The 22,398-nt window shown below is 45.1% G+C and overlaps 2 protein-coding genes across 2 annotated transcripts in view; one reads left to right on the top strand and one right to left on the bottom strand.

Annotated features, from left to right (window-relative positions):
- hlcs (holocarboxylase synthetase (biotin-(proprionyl-CoA-carboxylase (ATP-hydrolysing)) ligase)) overlaps positions 1–9,236 on the top strand; it is a 75,998-nt gene extending 66,762 nt beyond the window's left edge. The window contains exons 8-10 of the mRNA XM_080528691.1: positions 5,023–5,137; positions 6,651–6,864; positions 7,848–9,236. Coding sequence (XP_080384817.1) covers positions 5,023–5,137; positions 6,651–6,864; positions 7,848–8,019 — 501 coding nt within the window. The 3' untranslated portion in view covers positions 8,020–9,236. The remainder of the gene's footprint in view (positions 1–5,022; positions 5,138–6,650; positions 6,865–7,847) is intronic.
- A 3,915-nt stretch (positions 9,237–13,151) lies between these two features.
- Positions 13,152–22,398, bottom strand: part of sim2 (SIM bHLH transcription factor 2) — a gene marked incomplete at both ends in the record, with an annotated part of 54,730 nt that continues 45,483 nt past the window's right edge. Inside the window, 4 exons of the mRNA XM_080529338.1 lie at positions 13,152–13,954; positions 15,021–15,405; positions 16,593–16,740; positions 17,216–17,363. Of these exons, the coding sequence (XP_080385464.1) occupies positions 13,152–13,954; positions 15,021–15,405; positions 16,593–16,740; positions 17,216–17,363 (1,484 nt within the window). The remainder of the gene's footprint in view (positions 13,955–15,020; positions 15,406–16,592; positions 16,741–17,215; positions 17,364–22,398) is intronic.

The following is a 22,398-nucleotide window of genomic DNA, read 5'->3' as shown; positions in this document are numbered from 1 at the left end:
ACCAGTTTATTTTGGGCTGTCTGGAGTCTTGTTTTTTGGGCCTTTGTGGTTCTATAGTACCATGATGTTACGGCATAGTCGAAGTGACATTGAATGAGAGCTCCTGATAGGGTCCTCAGTGTGTTTTTACTGACAAGTGAGGATATCCTGTACAATAATCTAGTTCTATGGTTCACTTTTTTGATTACTTTTGCTGCCATTTTATCTCCGGAAAGATTTGCCTCTAAGATGGAGCCCAGGTATGTAATATCCTCTTTTCTTGTGATATTAATGTTACCCACTTTTATTTTGAAATTTACAGCCTTTCTGAGTTTAGATGGGGATCCATATAGGATGGTTTCAGTTTTACCTAGGTGTATTGATAGTTTATTGTCAGCTAGCCAGATGCAGATTCTACTCAGTTCAGTGCTTAGCGCTTTTTCCACCTGCAATATGTCCCTGTCAGAGACCAGCAGAGCTGAGTCATCCGCGAACAGGAACAAATTGCAATCACATGCTGATGACATGTCATTCACATATATTAGGAACAGTAAAGGTCCCAATATGCTTCCTTGTGGAACGCCGCAGGTCACTGGGAGGGGGGGGGACAGTGTTCCGTTCACACTAACCACCTGTTCCCTCCCCTCTAAGTAGGATTGCATCCAGCTCACCGATGTTCTATCGAACCCAATTGCTTTCAGTTTATCTAACAATATGTGGTGATCTACTGTGTCGAAGGCCTTCTGGAGGTCCAGCATGACCATGCCGCAGTACTTGCCCGAGTCCACCTCATGGTTGATGTGGTCGTTCAAATAGAGAAGGCATGTGTCAGTGGAATGGGATGTTCTGAATCCTGATTGAAATTCATACATCAGATTTTTTTCGGTAAGGTACCTATCAACCTGTTCATAAACTATTTTTTCCATAAGTTTCGAGATGGAATTAAGAATAGAAACAGGTCGGTAGTTGCCTGGGTCTAATTTGCTTCCTTTTTTATACAGTGGGGTTACCCTTGCTATTTTAAAGTCAAGGGGGACGTGTCCCTGTTTGATGGAGAGGTTTATTATGTGGGTGATGATTGGGGTAATGGAGGCAGCTGAGTCTTTTAGAAATCTGGCTGGAATATTGTCATGGCCCGTGGCCTTTTCTGAGTGTAGAGCGCCCAGTTTTTTAAACACCTCATCGTTTGACACCATGGAGAGTTTAAAATCATCTTTGCGTACACCCAGTTTATTGTAGAACGCACGGATGTGCTCTACACCATAACGCCCTGAGTGGGGTGGTAGATTGTTAACTAATTTAGTGGCTATGGTTGTAAAGAAAGTGTTTAAGCACTTAGCCACATCCAGCTTGTCTGTAAGGAGAGAATCTCCAGATTTTATGCTGATGTTTGTAGACCTGGTTTTGAGTTTTTGACTGCAACCTAGTTGGCTATTAAGTAGCTTCCAAAGGTCACGTGGTTTGTTTAAGTTTTCTTCGATTTTGTTATCGAGGTATTTTTTCTTAGCAGATTTGGTCATGGTAATTACCTGATTGCATAGTTTGTTGCATTGTTTTTTAATTTTCTCAAAGTGGGTTTTGAGATCTTCGTTTAAGTGTTTCACTAATTTTGATTTGCATTTTTGAACTTCAGAGCATTTTAGGTCTCTGACTTTCATAGCATTTAGAATGTCCGAATTCATCCATGGTTCCGATCGGGCTTTAACCCTGGAGATACTTATGGAAATAAGGGCCTCTAATTTAAAAGTAGTCTGTAGGTCATTCCAAGACCAAGGGCCATAATAAGACAAGCTTGCCCTTCCAACATTGTTCATGATAAGTGGCACCTTGTATTGTAGCCATCTACGAGACCTGAGACCCGAGCCACTCGGTATAGGGATGAACTTCAGGCCCAGATAATTCGGTAAGAAGCCAGAGATGATTTTAAACACAAGAGTGTACCAGTGTTGGAGCCTTCTGACAGAATGAGATGGCCATCCAACCAGACTATACAGTGTACAGTGATGGGTCCTGAAGGCACTATTGGTGATGTATCTTAGAACCGAATGATACAGGGGGTCTAGCTTGGATAAAGTGGACAGAGAAGCAAACCTATATACTGTATCACCATAATCCAATTGTGAAAGGAAAAGGGCGGAGACAAGACGTTTTCTGGAAGCCAAGGAAAAGCAAGATTTAAATCTATACAGGAAGCCCACTGTACGCTTAAGCTTTATGGCGAGAAGATCAATTTGGCCGCGTTCGTAAATTAGCTCTGAGAGCGCCGGAGCGTCCACGTGAATGCCTCGAACGCGGCCTTTGGTCAGAGGTCGAGTTGGTCTGGAACGTTTGTTTCTGAACCGAACCGTACCGAAAACCGTGACCCAAAATACCGAACCGTGGGCCAACTGAACCATTGCACCCCTAACACACACATATATATATACAGGTGCATCTCAAAAATGTTTAATATCGTGGAAAATTATTTTTCGTTATTTAATTAAAACAGTGAAACTTTCATATATTCTAGATTCATTACGCATACAGTTAAATATTTCAAGCGACCTTTTTAATGATGAATAAGGCTTACAGCTCATGAACATCTATGGGGTTTTGTCAAGAGGAACATGGTAGACACCAGACCCAACAATGCAGACCAGCTGGAGGCTGCTATCAAAACACCCTGGGCTTCCAGAACAACCTGGGCTTCTAGAACCACCTGGGCTTCTAGAACAACCTGGGCTTCTAGAACAACCTGGGCTTCTAGAACAACCTGGGCTTCTAGAACAACTCAGCAGGGCCACAGGCTGGCTCCTCCCAGCCACGCTGCAGTGATGCAGTCATTCATGCAAAAGGTTCCATTGTTTTGAATGAGACAATGCACACGGCGTGCGATGCGCACGACAACATTCGATTCTCCATTCACACCAATTGAAATAATTAAAAGAATTGACAATCGAATGTTGTCGTGCGACAAAATCGCACGCCGTGTGCATTGGCCTTTAGGGTTAATCAGCTGTACTAGAATGTTCATACCAGATACTGGTGTGTGTGTGTGTGTGTGTGTGTGTGGGTGTGTGTGTGTGTGGGTGTGTGTGTGTGTGTGTGTGTGTGTGTGTGTGTGTGTGTGTGTGTGTGTGTGTGTGTGTGTGTGTGTGTGTAAAGCAGCTTGTAGGGTTAGGGTTAATCAGCTGTACTAGAATGTTCATACCAGATACTGGTGTGTGTGTGTGTGTGTGTGTGTGTGTGTGTGTGTGTGTGTGTGTGTGTGTGTGTGTGTGTGTAAAGCAGCTTGTAGGGTTAATCAGCTGTACTAGAATGTTCTAGAATGTTCAAGTCATGAAATGTTGATAGTTGTTTGCATCATTTCTAGATCTTTTTAATGTAAGTTGTTTTTTTTCCTCCTACAATTTAAAAATATCTTTATTCAATTCTATTAAAGAACACCACATAAAACCCTTGGCCCTCTAGGTGGTGGTGAGTGTTCCTGAGTTAAACAGCTTCAGGTTTCACCAAGCCTCTTCATCTTGTTCTGTTGAGGTCATCCCAGTTCTCAGAGAGGATGCTGTAGAAGTCACTGAGGCGAAACACACTGATCAAAGAGCTTCTTAACTGCAGCTCACTCACTGCTCTGGTTTTACATTGACAAGAGGTCACTTTAATGAAGCATCTATTGTAGATGGTGTCCCGCCACAGTCTGCATTGACTTCTAAAGTATGGCCTATTCTCAGCTCCTGCCCAGTCGCTTTCTGTCAGTCAGGTGGGCTTGTTCATTTATGTGTGTAGGAACATGAACTGCAGTGTGGGGGATTCTGATGAGAAACACGTCTCACAATGTGCCGTTGTTTACACGCACCTTCCACTCAGCCGTCACAAAGAGCAACCCAGAGCATGGCACAGGAAGTATTACAGGCCGTGAAAGAAATAACAGCCAACGCTTTGCGTAAACATTTCTCTTAATCAAGACTAGAGGCCCAGGTTCAGTTGGATTTGGAGCGTTTTGCTGTAGGTACTGTGCTGTAGGCCTGTCAAAGACATTGTCGATGTAAGACATGAATTATGGGTAAATAAAAACAGACACCGTGGCTGCTTCAGACGATGTGCTGCAGATGAGGCAGAACCTCACCTTCAAAGCCAGACAGACGGACTCATTCCTCGGACCGATTCCTTTTCTTCTCCAGATTAGATTCACAGATGGGGCCTGTCTAACTATTCATTCTTTCGTTCTCTGTTAAAGCTTGTACAGTATTGCTATATTTACTATTTACATTTGTAGCATAATATAATGTTGTATGCTGCCATTGTTTGTGTATATGATACATTATGGTGCTAATTGTTTCCTGCTGGGACCATACACTGACCGAACACTTTATTAGGAACACCTTTTAACATTCCAAGCTGGTTGAGGTGATGTAATAGTGTGGGGAATGTTTTCTTAGCACACTTTGGTCCCGTTAAACCAATCAATCATTGCTTGAATGCCACAGCATTTGGCATTTGAGTGTTGTTGCTGACCATGTGCATCCCTCCATGGCCACAAAGTAATCTCAAACTGGTTTCATGAACATGACAATGAGTTCAGTGTTCTTCAGTGGCCTTCCCAGTCACCAGATCTGAATCCAATAGAACACCTTTGGGATGTGGTAGAATGGAGATTCACAGCTTGAAAGTGCACTGGAACAATCTGCAGGAAATGCGTGATGCAATCATGTCATCATGGACCAGAACCTCAAAGGAATGTTTCCAACATCTTGTGGAATCAACGCCACGAAGAATTGAGGCGGTTTTGAGAGCAAAGGGAAGCCCTACCCAGTATTAGTATAGTGTTCCTAATAAAGTGTTCAGTGAGTGTACATACTGAAAAATGTATACACTCAATACAATGTAAGTCTCTTTGGATAACAGCGTCAGCTAAATGGCATATTACATATTATATTGTTATATTATTCTTATTCTTATATTCTTATATATTCTCTATATTAATTGTGTTGATATCCTGTTATGATGTATCTATTATTGCTAGTTACCACTTGTATATCAATCTGTGTTTGCATCTGTTTGTAGGAGATAGACCTGAGGGTGAAGTGGCCTAATGACATATACTACAGCAACGTCATGAAGCTTGGTGGAGTGCTGGTGACATCAACAGTCATGGGGTCAATGTTCCATCTTCTCATTGGTAAGAGACTTATGTTTATATTGATGCCATAGTGGAGCATCTGGTCTAGCTTTAAACCATAGTTTAGTTGGTAGGGGAATTAATGTCCTCTCTCCTCCCAACTAGGGATGCACCGATACCAGTACTCGTACCCGATACTGTGCTCATGTACCCCGTTCTCATACTCGTAAAACTACTCCGATACATCCGCTCTCGATAGCACTTTACACAACATAGCCTATCCTCGTAGCAGGTAGGCAGTGAGAGGAGCAATGTCAGCAGTTGCTTAAATATACAGTATACAGTATATATATATATTTTTTTTCATATTACGAAAGTTTAAGTGTTAAAGAGCCCACTCAATATAACAAACAGTTTTAGGATCATTAAATACTTATAATTTGTCAGCGAATTCAACTTGTTTTTGATTAACTGTATCCCTACTCCCAACCAAGCATATCCTTCTCTCTATGATTGTGTTGAGGCTGTGAGGACCGTTCTGTTGCTTTATAACTCAGGTTGGGGAGGCATTTGCCAGGTTTCTCTGCATTAAGCAGCACTACCAAGAACCATTAGCAATGCTAAAGCATAAATAGACTGGCATCTAAGGCTGGGAGCTACAGCGCCTCTTTCACCTCAGATGGTTAAAGAAGTTTGGCATGGGGTCCAAGACCCGGTGGGCACTAGAGAGTATACTGACTGTGTGCATCACTGCCTGGCACGGCAACTGCACTGCCCTCAACCACAGAGCTACAGAGGGTTGTGCGGACAGCCGAGCGCCTCCCTGGATGTGAGCCTCCCTCCATCCTGGATATATACGACAAACGCTGTGTCAGCAAAGCCTGGAGGATCATCAAAGACCCCAGCCACCCCAACCCCAGCCTGTTGAACCGATGCCAAAAGATGAGGCCTCTTCTGGAGCCTCAGGGCCAAGACTCAGAGATTAACAAACAGCTACTTCCCCCAGGCCATCAATGTCATGAACAAGCCCACTGTAGACAACTGACTATCCCCATGTACACGTACAGTAACCCTAAACTCACCTGGTCTCACCTGTACTAATGCCACCTTATCTTGTATTATATCTATTCTTTTTTGTCACTTATGTCCTGTTCTACTGACACTTTTTTATCTTGAATTAAGCTTGATTTATTATGCCCTGTGTCTTGTGCTGCAATGCAATGTCAGGATCCGAAGCCTAAGAATTTGACATTTATGTAATGTGACGTAACAAAAAAAACGTTGAGAAAAGTTTGAAACTTGAGAAAAGTGTTCCTGTTTCTCTTAAGGTTAAGAATGGCTCCCCCAAGGGGGCGCTTAGGTGGCGTAGCGGGTTAAGCGTTGACCATGTAAACGCAGGGTCCTAGGTTCGATTCCGGCCGGGGACATGTCACATGTCATCCCTCCTCTCTCTCACCCATCCTTCTTGTCTAAATCTCTACTGTATCTGTCAATAAAATGAAAAATATGAGTGGGACTGCTAAAAAAAAGAATGGCTCCCCCATGAACATCTGTTAGCCTTCTCTTTCTCCAGGATGCGCGTTTAACGTCAGCAACAGCAACCCGACCATCTGCATCAACGACCTGGTGAGGCAGCAGAACCGGGAGCGGGGGTCCAGCCTGCAGGCCCTGAGCTCCTCCCAGCTGCTAGGCCGCACGCTCTCCTCCCTGGAGCAGCTCATCTCCGCCTTCCAGGAGGGAGGGCCTCAGGCTGTCCTGCCCCTCTACTACAAGAGATGGGTTCACGGGTAAGCAAGCTGCAGTGGCTCTATTGGTCTGTTTAACCTGTAGTACCTCCTTATTGGTCTGTTTAACCTGTAGTACGTCCTTATTGGTGTGTTTAACCTGTAGGACGTCCTTATTGGTCTGTTTAACCTGTAGTACCTCCTTATTGGTCTGTTTAACCTGTAGTACCTCCTTATTGGTGTGTTTAACCTGTAGTACGTCCTTATTGGTCTGTTTAACCTGTAGTACCTCCTTATTGGTGTGTTTAACCTGTAGTACGTCCTTATTGGTGTGTTTAACCTGTAGTACGTCCTTATTGGTGTGTTTAACCTGTAGTACCTCCTTATTGGTCTGTTTAACCTGTAGTACCTCCTTATTGGTCTGTTTAACCTGTAGTACCTCCTTATTGGTGTGTTTAACCTGTAGTACGTCCTTATTGGTCTGTTTAACCTGTAGTACTTCCTTATTGGTCTGTTTAACCTGTAGTACCTCCTTATTGGTGTGTTTAACCTGTAGTACCTCCTTATTGGTGTGTTTAACCTGTAGTACCTCCTTATTGGTGTGTTTAACCTGTAGTACCTCCTTATTGGTCTGTTTAACCTGTAGTATCTCCTTATTGGTGTGTTTAACCTGTAGTACCTCCTTATTGGTGTGTTTAACCTGTAGTACGTCCTTATTGGTCTGTTTAACCTGTAGTACGTCCTGATTGGTGTCTGGAGGCTGTTGGTCATTTAATAGCAATCCAAATATTGCTACATTAAAAAATCAGGGAAAATGTGTGCTTACTCTCCTCATTTTCTCCATGATACACACCCGGCCGGCGCTGTACATTGTCATGCTGATGGTCATGATATTATATAATATTGTCCTTCAAGGAGAAAATCTTCCCACAGCCTCGCTACAGTTACCCAGACACAACAACAACATCCCTCACCCCCAGACACAAAATAACATGTAAACATACAGGGAGATGTGCTAACCCTGCCTGTCCCTCTCCCTGTCTCAGAGGGGCCTGGGTGCACCTGTGGAGCGAGGACGGGCCGGAGGCGGAGGTGGTGGGGCTGGACGACTACGGCTTCCTGCAGGTGCGGTCCCAGGAGCAGGGCGTGGTCTCCGTGCAGCCCGACGGAAACTCCTTCGACATGCTGAGGAACCTGGTGGTCACCAAGCAAGGCTAGGACCCTGACAGACCCCCGGCAGGGCTGCCCGCCTGGCACTATGGAGGATCGTTAGCCCGATGTCCCCCTATGTAGCTGGAGTTAGCAATGTCAAATCTGGCTTACTTTGTGAGTGTTTAAATGATGGGTTGACTAGTAATTAACAAATAAATTAATAACCAATCAGCTCGAAACAAATACCCCCCTGTACCTTCTTTCTTACTTGCATCAGCAAACCTATGTTAAGATAGTCCTTAAGTATCTAGGTAGTTGCTTTTTAAATATGGCTGATGATTACCTGTTAAGTGAAGTGGGGATATAATCTATTGGATTACATGGGTAGCTTTATATCAATTTGTAGATGGCAGCTAATGTACATGATGTTTTGTATGATACTTGTGAAGAATACAAAGTCAGTTATTCACCAAATTCACATACTGTACATCAGAGTTGTCCAAAAGCAGTGATTTTAGTCATTTAATTCTTTTTTTTTTCTCTTTTTTTTTACAAAACAGACATGGTACTGCACATGTTCTTTTGTGGTGTAGTATTCCTTGTAACAGGTTTTAGTTGTATGTTGCATTCAGAGGCATCTTAAGTGCTAGTCTTAAGTGCTAGCTGTCGACAACACTATTTATGTTCCCAGAGGTGTTTGCGTGAGGGCAATAAACATGCTAACACTTGTCTTCAAAATGTACCAAATCTGATTTGCCTAAAGACGTTGTGATGCTAAGTGCGCGAGCGCACACTTAGATGCAAATGTGTTCACTGAGTGCAAGCACATTTTAATAGAGAAGCTGCCCCGAGGCTGGGCTGTTTAGCATTAGTGACGACTGAGCACTGGGATAACCCAAGTCCTTTTACCGTCATTTATTACATTGTGTTATAGAAATCTGAACAATTTAAGAATTATTAGTTCATATAATAATCATTTGGAAGCCTTAACTTATGATTTTGGGGATTACCGTAGATTGAAATCGTTTTGGGATTTAGTCACTTTTTAGACAAGCATGCAGGATTCCTTTTTTGGTTTTGTTTCATATACTGCTACTCCAGTTGATCTGCAATGTCTAACATAAGATGAATATTTGTAAGATGTGTATATTTTGATAACACACAGAATTAATATCAATCATCAGCACACTATAATGACAGTATATAATCATATGTGATGAAGGGTTGTTGGTTGCAGTTGTAAGGTGTTATCTTTGATCTATACACTAAGTTGTCATTCCAGTAAGAGCATTAAAAGCAGCTTCATGCTACTGGACAGGTCTGATGTTGTCTGTTATGTGAGTCTTGTTGTCTGTTTGTGGTATCTTAGTTAGATTTATGTCTGATTCTAATGGAATCATCCTTGATTGGTTCTGTTTTATGTTTCTTCAGAAAATGTGTTTGTACCCAGAACCTTCCATTAGAGAATCTGTTCATGTAAAACCTCTGCCGTCCTGAAGAGAAACATGAGCTCCCCACAGTTGATTGAGACCAGCTCTGCCCAGCAGTGACGTGTTGGTGGTGGAGGGAAAGGGGTTGGGAGGGGGGCAGATTCCCCTAGTGGGGGAGTGATGAGGTGTGGGAGAGGCTCGAGTGCAGGTGGCCGGGGGTTGAGGGGCAGGCTGGTGTAGGGGATGGCTGAGGGGGGTTGGAGGCTGGAGGGGTAGGAGGGAGGGAGGCTGGAGGGCTGGAGTGGTAGGAGGGAGGCTGAGGGGTAGGAGGGAGGCTGGAGGGGTAGGAGGGAGGAGGGCTGGAGGGGGCTGTGTTGGGCTCATCCCAGGGCTCCAAAATGACACTTCATTTGTCTTCAGCACCTCTGGCCTGCAGCTCAGCTCTGCTAGATGAGGTGAAAATATGAAAGTATGAAAATATGAAAGTATGCACGCGCGCTTCCAAAACTGTACGCTGCCCTCACCTCATTACAAGCTCATTCCTCCTTCTCATGTTTTAGAGATCCAAACCGGCAGCACTGACTGTTTAGCTGTCCATTCATTCACAATGGCTACTTTGAGCGATGTTTTACAGCTCTGGTTTGAAACAGTTACTTTTTAGAGGGAAAGGCAATCGTGTTTTCGGTTGTGGTCGAAAAAGAATTGGCTTCCATTATGGTGATGTGGATCAAAGGGGATTTTGGTTCCTTTCAGCTACTCTTTGTTGATGCAGCTCATCTTTCTATTCCTTAGTAGAGAGAGTGAGAGATTGTGTCCATGCGTGCGTGCGTTTGCGTGTGTACACAACATCAACTAGCGAGAAATGAAGACAATGCTCCTGGTGTCCTCAGGCCTACAGCAGTTTCAAAGTTCATTAAGCAAATAGCTTACCTCTGGATCCATAAATGCAGCCTCCTCAATATCCTATTAAACAATTTCATTGGCAGGTCTCAGGGGTCAAAAGGGATCTATCCTCTTTAATATTGGCTGCATAAGACCACATCTCAACCCAGCCTCCCCAGGGACACACCAGAGCCTTTTGGCTCACCTTCAGATATGATATATTTTCTTGAAGAAAACCTGGAGACACTCCGTTCTGAAGGCCTTCTATGAGCCCTGGGTGTTTATGTTTATTCCCATGGCGACCTGAAATTCTGCCGGTGCTATTCCGTCACACCCCCTGTATTCCATAAGTGAAAATAATCCAAAGTTAGGTGAAGGATTTAGGATAGAGAAAGCAATATGTCGGTGGTCTGAGAGCTTGGTGAGACGCATTATTGTTTCCTGTAATCCTGGGCTCTGTGATGTAAGTGTTGTATTAGTTTACTGGTTCTCATATTCTGCCTGTGAGCGGGTATGGAAGATCCTAAGCCGTGTGTTGAATCGGGAGTGATTTATTCTAGGCGTGTTCCCTCTTGTGATGAGAGACCTTGAACAAAAGCTACATGTAGCTGTCAAAACAAACCCTATGCAGAGAATGTTGTGTAGGCATTGCTTACCAGAGTATATTTACATACATAGTAAAGCAATTTGAGACCGAGTGAAAAGTAAAAAGTGTTTACATTCAGGTTTTTTTCGTTTCATGTCCATTTAGAATTATGCAAACAATCAGTGAGTTTAGGTGTGTGTCATGTGAGTTACATTATCTCTTCTCTGCATATAATCTCTGAACTACATAAAATACTTCAACAGTCACTTTCTATTATTTGTACGCTGCAGTATGTCACAGATACACTATTGATCTTAAGCTAGACTTTAAAATGTACTCAATTGGATGAGCTATGAGGATGTGGACCCTTGACAACATAAGAAAGTCAGAAGAAGGAAAGCAGAAGTATAGATGTATGCTACTACTGTTTAATCAATATCACACAAGAGGGAGTGCTGAATATCAGCACGGCTGTGATTCGGTTGTAGGTACGAGGCCGCATATATATATATATATATATATATATATATATATATATATATGTATGTACAGTACCAGTCAAAGGTTTGGACACACCTTCTCATTCAATGGTTTGCTTATTTTTTTTTATTTTTTTCTACATTGTAGATTAATACTGAATACATCAAAACTATGAAAGAACACATGGAATTATGTAGTAAACAAAAACGTGTTAAACAAACCAGAATGTTTTATATTTTAGATTCTTCAAAGTAGCCACCTTTAGCTTTGATGACAGCTTCGCACACTCTTGGCATTCCATCAATCAGAGAAAAAAACGTTTTTGTTTACTACATAATTCCATATGTGTTCTTTCATAGTTTTAATGTCTTCAGTATTAATCTACAATGTAGAAAATAATACATAAATAAATAAAAACCATTGAAAGGTGTGTCCAAACTTTTGTTATAGAGACAGAGAGATAGAGAGAAAGATTACACTACACTAGATGATACTATACTAGATGTATACTAGATGTATACTAGATGGACATATTATAGAAAACGACAGAGTGAAGACCCTTTAACTGTACATGTTGCATATTCTGATAATTGATATGATTGACAGCGAAGCAATGTCAAGACTCCAGACCTTAATGCACCGTGATGCATTATTGTGAATAAAGAAGAGCTCATAATAGTAATGATAAATGACTGCCTGGGAGGACATTTCATTTTAATAGTTTATTCAGATTGAAAGCAAACTACCATGTTTTTATTCCATATAATTTGTCCCAATGCAGTCGACATCTTTCTCATTATACATGTTAGAACCTGATTTTCATCATAAATAAGCAAGCTGCTATGTGTTTTACAAGAATAAATATACACATTACGTTTCTGATCTCTGCCATAGGTCAAATTCATACAATAGACCAAATAGAGTCATGTTAGCTTATAGAGGGCAACAGATAATCTTAGTCATGTTTGGAAGGAAGTTGTTTTTAGTTTCTTTTAAACCATAATTGTTTTCAGTTGAGTATGTGGTGAGGAATGACTGCTTTGAGATGAGATATATGACTGTATATCTACTCCTTCTGATTTCACCTTAACAGAAATAAGAAGTGCCTTAATAGGCAAGCAGTTGCAGCACATACTGAAGATTGCACTTGAACAGGCTTGCAAATTGGGTTGAAATCATGCTTCATTCAATCAAAAATGCTGCATTTTTTAAAGTTTCATTCTGGAGTCTCTTGCTTAGGTCTTTTGTCTTGGTACCTCTATGAATCACGCAGTTAGGGTTGTATTCTTAACAGGCAACTGGTAGCTCAAATTATACATTGTAACCTGAATCCCAACTCAGAATCTGTGTGCATAATTCAAAATGGTCGCGAAAATGTCTCATTTACACATACATTTTCCCTCATGTTTCTCAAGTAAGGATTCGGCCCAGTATGGCTGAAAGGTGCTTGACATTTTATCAAAAGAAATGGCTTTGAACTAAAATGGCAAAGTGGCAAATGGCAATGCATTACATTATGCTACTGGCTAAACGGTATGCAAAAATAGAATATATTCAAGAAACCTGAAATTACTTGCTGCTCCTTAGAGGAGACGGACATTGGTGTATCTGTGTACAAAACATCTGTCTACAACAGATACAAAGGTCCAGATGTGGACGTGTCTAACAGGAAGTGCCGTCTCCTACGTCTGACACAGTGACACACTGTCGTCACGGATACAGCTTCTAGCCACGGTCTGGGTTTCCTCATTTCTGCTGAATTCTCAGCGCTTGAGACCGAAGAGTCCGTCCCTCTTGACCTTTGACCCCTGGGGGCTGTGTCACCTCTCGTTGGTGATGATGACAGACGTGCCGATGTAATGAGGGATCTCTCTGTGGGTCTCGGGGGAGGAGCTGGAGGCGGGGCTCTGGCTTTTGTAGCCATAGGAGCCCATCTCGTCACCGCGGTAACCGTAACTGTCTGTCAAATGGCCCAGTGAGCCGTAAGGCGGGGCCTGGAAGGAGCCATGTTTGGCTAAGACATGGTGGAGGTTCAGAGACACGTAAGGGGCCTGGGCTGGCAGGCCCACCCCCACCCCCACCCCCACCCCCATCCCAACCCCCATCCCCATCCACATCCTCCTCTCCTCCTCCCCCGCCTCAGGCTCCAGCAGCTTGGGGGTCCCCTGCTCCCCGTTGCTGTTAGTGTACTCCAGGGGGCCGCTGCTGTGGCCGTAGGGGGCTTCCATCATACACAGCCTCCTCCGCTGCTCCAGCACCACCTGCATAGGCAAGGTCTGCCCGAGGCCGTGGAGGGACCGGGCCTGCTCACAGCTGGCCCTCCCCAGCACCGAGCCACTCAGCAGGGGGCAGGACACCGGCTTCTCCCCCCCTAGGCATCCACCTCCACCACCACCACCTCCGGAGGCCTTGTGGAGGGTGTCTCGGCTGAACAGCAGTTTGCTGTCCTCTTTAGTGACCTGTGGCTGAGGGTGGAGGCAGCCCTCAGCAGTCTTGCTCTGGCCAAGCGTGTGATGCTCGTAGGGCTCCTCCTTGAACCTGCTGTTGGAGCGCAGGGTCGAGCAGCTGGAGAAGCCGTCATGGAGGGGCTCGGTGGGGTACCTCCTGCTCGCCACGGGGCCCGCTGCAGAGAAAGGAAATGCAACGTTGAGACCCACAGAGACCCACAGGAGAAAACGTTAGCTAAGCTACGAAGCTAACACGCTACAGTGAAACCCGAAGCTAAAACGCTACGTTGATTTTTGAAGCTAAAACGCTACGTTGAGAGTGAGTCAGTGACATCAGGGGAAGGCGGACCTGAGCGGTGCAGCAGACATGGGGGTTTACAGCATGCCACGCCACCCTCAGACAAACCAGCTCAGTTTGAATGTCTTATATCCTCAACGTGTGAGCTCAGTGAGCTGAGGGGAGCTTTTGAGGTAAGTGAAAAGTTATTTTGGATTCATTTTGGTTAATTTGAGAGAGTTAAAGGGGCAATCTGGGATTCAAACAATAACAAAGTGGTCAGTCCGCCTCCCCCCGCCACTCTTTTGGGGTAAACAGCTGAGGTACAGGGTGTGAGACATGGTACTGTGGACCTATGGATACACAGGCTGACCCTCCATAGGATCAACATGATTGTCAACTGTGTTTTAGCTGTACAGTTTTTGTTTACAAATACTTTGTTACAAAATAAGGCTGGATTTATTTATTTTTTCGCAGGATTTATCAAAATAAACCTGGATTGTCCTTTAGCGACGTTGATGGAATCCCCCCCCCCCCCCACAATGTGATAAGACAGTTGAACTAAACAAACTCAGGAGGCATTTATCTTTTGGAATAACACCGGTCCTCAACAGACTCCAATGTTCAGAGCTCAGCTGCCCGCCTGCTCACTAGAACCCACTCCACATCACTCCACATCACCCCACATCACTCCACATCACCCCACATCACTCCACATCACCCCACATCACTCCACATCACTCCACATCACTCCAATCCTCCAAAAACCTCCGCTGGCTCCCAGTGGATTATCTTCCAGGAGAGCAGCTTCATGGATGTTCAGTCTGCAGGGTACCTGGGTAGGGTTAGGGTTAGGGGTACCTGGGTAGGGTTAGGGTTAGGGGTACCTGGGTAGGGTTAGGGTTAGGGGTACCTGGGTAGGGTTAGGGTTAGGGGTACCTGGGTAGGGTTAGGGTTAGGGGTACCTGGGTAGGCAGCGGCAGTGGAGGCAGCACAGGGTCCGGCGGACGGGCTGAGAGAGTAGTGGGCTTTGGGGTTGGCACAGCTCCAGCGCCCCTCGCCCCCTCCCCCTCCCCCTCCTCTCCCCTGCAAGGAGTTGAGGAGATGACGGGCCGCCTGGCCGGGGGAGGAGGGTGAGGGCGAGGGGGAGCTCTGGACTGGCCTCAGCCTCCTCTGGGGATCCGGGTGCGCGGCGTGTCCGTACGGGTAGGGGAAGGGGAGGCCGTAGGGGGGGGCGCTGCAGTGGGCCTCTCCAGCCTCCGGGACGGGGCTCTGCTCCTGACAGGAGGTCAGGGGGTAGGGGGGGCTCTCCTTCCAGTCCAGCTTCTCTGGGTGGAAGGAGCTGCTGGGCTGGGGGGGAGAGACGAGAAGATGTGAGACCGCTGCTATGCTGTTGTTAAGTCTGACGTCAAACGTGACGTTTAGCAATTTCCGGGTCCAAATCAGAAATTCCCTGCACCATAGTACCAGTGTACTACAGCGGTAGAATGACAGGAGAAGCGCTATATAAATATAATGAATTATTATTATTACTGAGGCATTTCGAAGACAGCGCCTCAGCCAACTTTGGATCCGGAAACACGTCACGACTTAACAACCGAATTGTGTTCTGTCATAGACGTGTCATAGATGTGTCATAGACGTGTCATAGACAGGTCATAGACGGGTCATAGAGAGAGTGGGAAGTTGTTTCAGCCTCAGACTCTTTGCTGTGATGATTATGGTGACAACCCTATGGCTAACCCTTACCTAAACCTTACCTAACCCTTACCTAACCCTGATCTTAACCCTTACCTAACCCTTACCTAACCCTGATCTTAACCCTTACATAACCCTAAACCTAACCCTAAACTTAACCCTTACCTAACCCTTACCTAACCCTTACCTAACCCTAAACTTAACCCTTACATAAAACCTTACCTAACCCTTACCTAACCCTAAACTTAACCCTACCTAACCCTGAACTTAACTCTTACCTAACCCTTACCTAACCCTTACTTAACCCTTACATAACCCTTACATAACCCTAAACCTAACTCTTACCTAACCATGAACTTAACCTTTACCTAACCCTTACCTTACCCTTACCTAACCCTAACCTAACCCACACCCTTACCTAACCTATACCTAACCCTTACCTAACCCTTACCTAACCCTGAACTTAACCCTTACCTAACCCTTACCTAACCCTGAAACTAACCCTTACCTAACCCTTACCTAACCCTGAAACTAACCCTTACCTAACCCTTACCTAACCCTTACATAACCCTTACCTAACCCTGAAACTAACCCTTACCTAACCCTTACCTAACCTTTACATAACCCTTACCTAACCCTGAAACTAACCCTTACCTAACCCTTATCTTAAGCATCTTTGATCTTTCCTAGCAGCTCATGTACATTTCCATACTCTCAAAGTTCAAGGTGATAATAAACATTTGTTCAAAACTATTCATACTGTTTCCAAGCTGGAAGATATAGTCATCATAGTTAATGTAATAGTAATGAATCTTAGTGTGGTGTGTGGGTCTCAGTACCGGGGGGTAGGGGGCTGTTTTGAGTTTGGTCTTGATCTTGACTGCTTTGGTTTTGAGCTGTTTGCGGGGGTCCTGAGAGGGGGCCAGGGCAGGCTTGGTCGCTCTGCTCTGCTCCTGAGACATCTGCAGATCTTTATACTCCACGTCCCTGTAGAACAACATACACATGCATGTACACAGCACAGGACAGTTTAGATTAGTACCACACACACACACACACACACACACTCACACACACATGCACACACACACACACACGCACATGCACATACGCACACGCACATGCACATACGCATACACGCACACGCATGCGAGTGTGCACAGACGCACACACTCACACACACGCACACACACACGCACATACACACACACACACACAGACACACACACACAAACAGGCACACACACACACAGGCACATACACACACACACACACACACACACACACAGGCACACACACACATACACACACACACACACAGGCACACACACACACACGTACACACACAAAGGGCTATTACACAGGCATTTACAAAATCGGCACATACTGTACATTTGACCAGGTGGGCATTTCACCTCCTGATTGTGGGTGAAAGGTGAAAGGTTAAAGGTCAGGGACTCACGTGAGGACGTAGTTGACGCTGACGATGCAGTGAGGTCTGGAGGAGCGGCTGTTGTGGACGATGGTGGCGTAGCTCTGCACCCACACCCAGCCTCCGTGCTTGGACAGCATGCGGTAGTACTTAGTAGTGACCTGGCCTTTCACCAACACTGCACAAGAAGAGAGGGAGGTGGGGAGGGGGAACAGAGAGAGGGGGAGGGGGGAGAAAGAGAGGGGGTGGGGAGGGGGGAGAGAGAGAGAGAGAGAGCGGGTGGGAGGAGAGGGAGGGGGGAGAGAGAGAGAGAAGAAGGGGGAGAAAGAGAGGGGGAGGGGGGGGAGAGAGGAGGTAGAGATAAGGGAAAGAGAGAGAGGGAGAAGAGGTAGAAATCAGGGTTGCCAGATGGGATTGACAATTTCCAGCCTAACCACAGTCTAAAAACCGCTAAATCCACCAAAAACTAGCCCAAAACCGATGTTGTCAGAAAACAACGTTCTACATCTCTGTTAATAACCGGGCAGAATAGCAGTGAAGCCCTGTGAAAGTGAAGTCTGAGAGCATGAGCAACTGGCTCAATTGGCAACCCTGGTAGAAATCAAATGAAACACTGCACGTCTGAAGACTGACACAGAGACAGAATGAAGACTGACACAGAGACAGAATGAAGACTGACACAGAGACAGAATGAAGACTGACACAGAGACAGAATGAAGACTGACACACAGACAGAATGCAGACTGACTCAGAAACAGAATGAAGACTGACTCAGACACAGAATGAGACACAGAGACAGAATGCAGACAGACACAGAGACAGAAGCAGAAACAATGTCACTGAGTGAGAGGGTTTGTCCCCGTCTCTCAGGGTCAGTGTAATGACATTGTCACATTTGGAGGATTGGAGAAACAACATAAAAAAGCTCAAAATGAAGAAATAAGACTGACCAACTAACACACACCTCTAACACCCCACTATCACACACCACTAACACACCCCACTAACACCCCACTAACACACCCCACTAACACACACCACTAACACCCACCACTAACACCCCACTAACACACACCTCTAACACCCCACTAACACACCACTAACACACACCACTATCACACACCTCTAACACCCCATGAACACACACCACTAACACACACCACTAACACCCCACTAACAAACACCTCTAACACCCCACTAACACACAACACTATCACACACCTCTAACACCCCACTAACACATACCTCTAACACCCCACTAACACACATCACTAACACACACCACTAACACACACCACTAACACACACCACTAACACACACCACTAACACACACCTCTAACACCCCACTAACAAACCCCACTAACACACCACTAACACACCCCACTAACACACACCACTAACACACCACTAACACACCCCACTAACACACCCCACTAACACACACCACTAACACACACCACTATCACACACCACTTACACACCACAAACACACACCACTAACACACACCACTATCACACACCACTAACACACCACTAACACACACCACTAACACACACCACTAACACACCACTAACACACACCACTAACACACACCACTATCACACACCACTAACACACCACTAACACACACCACTAACACACACCACTAACACACCACTAACACACACCACTAACACACACCACTATCACACACCACTAACACACCACTAACACACCACTAACACACACCACTATCACACACCACTAACACACACCACTAACACACCCCACTAACACACACCACTATCACACACCACTAACACACCACTAACACACCCCACTAACAAACCACTAACACACACCACTATCACACCCCACTAACAAACACCACTAACACACACCACTAACACACACCACTATCACACACCACTAACACACACCACTAACACACACCACTAACACACCCCACTAACACACCACTAACACACCCCACTAACACACACCACTAACACACACCACTAACACACACCACTATCACACACCACTATCACACACCCCACTAACAAACCACTAACACACACCACTATCACACCCCACTAACACACACCACTAACACACACCACTAACACACCACTATCACAAACCACTAACACACCCCACTAACACACACCACTAACACACACCACTAACACACACCACTAACACACCCCACTAACACACACCACTAACACACCCCACTATCACACCCCACTATCACACACCACTAACACACCACTAACACACCCCACTAACAAACCACTAACACACATCACTATCACCCCACTAACACACACCTCTAACACACACCACTAACACACACCACTAACACACCACTAACACACCCCACTAACACACACCACTAACACACACCACTAACACACACCTCTAACACACACCACTAACACCCCACTAACACACCACTAACACACACCACTAACACACACCACTAACACACATCCCACTAACACACACCACTAACACACACCACTAACACACCTCTCTAACACCCACCACTAACACACCCCACTAACACCCACCACTAACACACACCTCTAACACACACCACTAACACACACCACTAACACACCACTAACACACACCACTAACACACACCACTAACACACACCTCTAACACACACCACTAACACCCCACTAACACACCACTAACACACACCACTAACACACACCACTAACACACCACTAACACACATCCCACTAACACACACCACTAACACACCACTAACACACACCACTAACACACACCACTAACACACCTCTCTAACACCCACCACTAACACACACCTCTAACACACACCACTAACACACACCACTAACACACACCTCTAACACACACAGGGCCGCTTGGGAGATATGCGAGGCCCTGTGCGAAGTCAGATTTGCGAGGCCTTTAAAAAAAAAAAAAGTGTACTTTTATAATGATGTAGGCTACTGTTATAACCGCGCGACACGCACGCAACGATATATTGCAAGAAATGCGCTCACATGCTGTGCTGATAGACAATAGCATATCTACTTATTTAGATAGTTTACAACCATGTTTGTTTCATTTCAAACCTTTTATACTCGTAAAGGATTAGGATTTAGGATAAAGCAGTCATCATACCCAACATTAAATACGCACAAGCCATTATTGACATGAATAGAGATGTTACTCACCATGTAGGCCTATCCTTTATGTTGAAAAGCTTACAGCAAAAGCAAAAAGACATGTCCCGTTTTTGAGAGTACACAAGCCACTTTCTTTCAATTTTTTCCCCATTTGGTAGTTTTCGGAGAAATAAAGTTTCACTAAAGTTCCTGTTCTCATTATTTTTAGGATAACTAAATCCAGGTTTCATCTTTGGGGGACCTCTTCTAATGATCACATCTGTAACTGTAGAGTCCATATGTACCGGCCAATTTACCAGGATCATCATACATGACATATCTAACACCGTAGGCTCGTCTTGCGTTCCATCACTCTCAGCCCTGCTGCTGCTCTGAGTAGCTCCATCTTCCGCCTCCGTATCCTCTACTTCGCCACTCCTGACCATCATCACCTGGGGCTGGGCAGCCCCACTGCTGCCGGTGTAGCTGTTGTCCTCCTCCACCTCAGAGACATCATCTTTGCCTCTCAGGGGGGGGCTGTGCCGTGCTACTACTAGCATTGCTAGTGCTAGCAGTAACGTTAGCTTCTTCGGTGCTAACGGGAGCCTCACTTGTTTTTAGAAATGTTTCGAACGAACCTCTAAGCGAGGCCCTGAAGCCTTCCTTTCTTTTATTTGTATTTCTTTTTTCAGCACCCGATTAACATTTTCTTCCTCGGTCTCGTTCCCTCTGCATTTTGTCCGTTGCACTAAGCAGTCACTATGCACAACAAGTGTCAACGCGCGCCCAAAAATTCTTTTCACGTTTCACGTAAGGTGTCATAGGGGGAAAATACTTTTTTCTGTTCCTAAGAATCTCCCTGTCCTACAGGTATGCTAGATTTTAGATGTATGATTGACTATGATTATCACATGTGTGAACATTTAGAAATGTATTAAAGGCAAAAATAATAATATGGTCCCTTGCCTGGCGCTTTGGAGGGCCTCGCCAGCCAGGGTACCAAAAAATAAATAAAAAATAAAAATGTTATTTTATTTTTTACCCTGCCTCACGCGAGGCCCTCCAAAGCGCGAGGCCCTGTGCCACCGCCCCAGCTAGCCCCCCCTTAAAGCGGCCCTGAACACACACCACTAACACACTGGCACCCCACTAACACACACCACTAACACACACCTCTAACACACACCAATAACACACCACTAACACACACCTCTAACACACACCACTAACACACACCACTAACACACACCTCTAACACACACCACTAACACACTGGCACCCCACTAACACACACCACTAACACACACCAATAACACACCACTAACACACACCACTAACACACACCACTAACACACACCAATAACACACCACTAACACACACCACTAACACACACCAATAACACACCACTAACACACACCACTAACACACACCACTAACACACACCACTAACACACACCACTAACACACACCTCTAACACACACCACTAACACACACCTCTAACACACCACTAACACACACCTCTAACACACCACTAACACACAGCTCTAACACACCACTAACACACACCACTAACACACACCACTAACACACCACTAACACACACCACTAACACACACCACTAACACACACCACTAACACACACCTCTAACACACCACTAACACACCCCACTAACACACCCCACTAACACACACCACTAACACACACCACTATCACACACCACTATCACACACCACTAACACACACCTCTAACACACCACTAACACACAGCTCTAACACACCACTAACACACACCACTAACACACCACTAACACACCACTAACACACACCACTAACACACACCACTAACACACACCACTAACACACACCTCTAACACACCACTAACACACCCCACTAACACACACCACTATCACACACCACTATCACACACCACTAACACACACCACTATCACACACCACTATCACACACCCCACTAACAAACCACTAACACACACCACTATCACACCCCACTAACACACACCACTAACACACACCACTAACACACCACTATCACAAACCACTAACACACCCCACTAACACACAC

Source organism: Nansenia antarctica, assembly GCF_963989245.1.
Source record: "Nansenia antarctica genome assembly, chromosome: 4".
NCBI classification, from domain to species: Eukaryota; Metazoa; Chordata; class Actinopteri; order Argentiniformes; family Microstomatidae; genus Nansenia; species Nansenia antarctica.
Note: the sequence above shows the minus strand (reverse complement) of the source record. Positions and strands in the feature narration are given on the sequence as shown.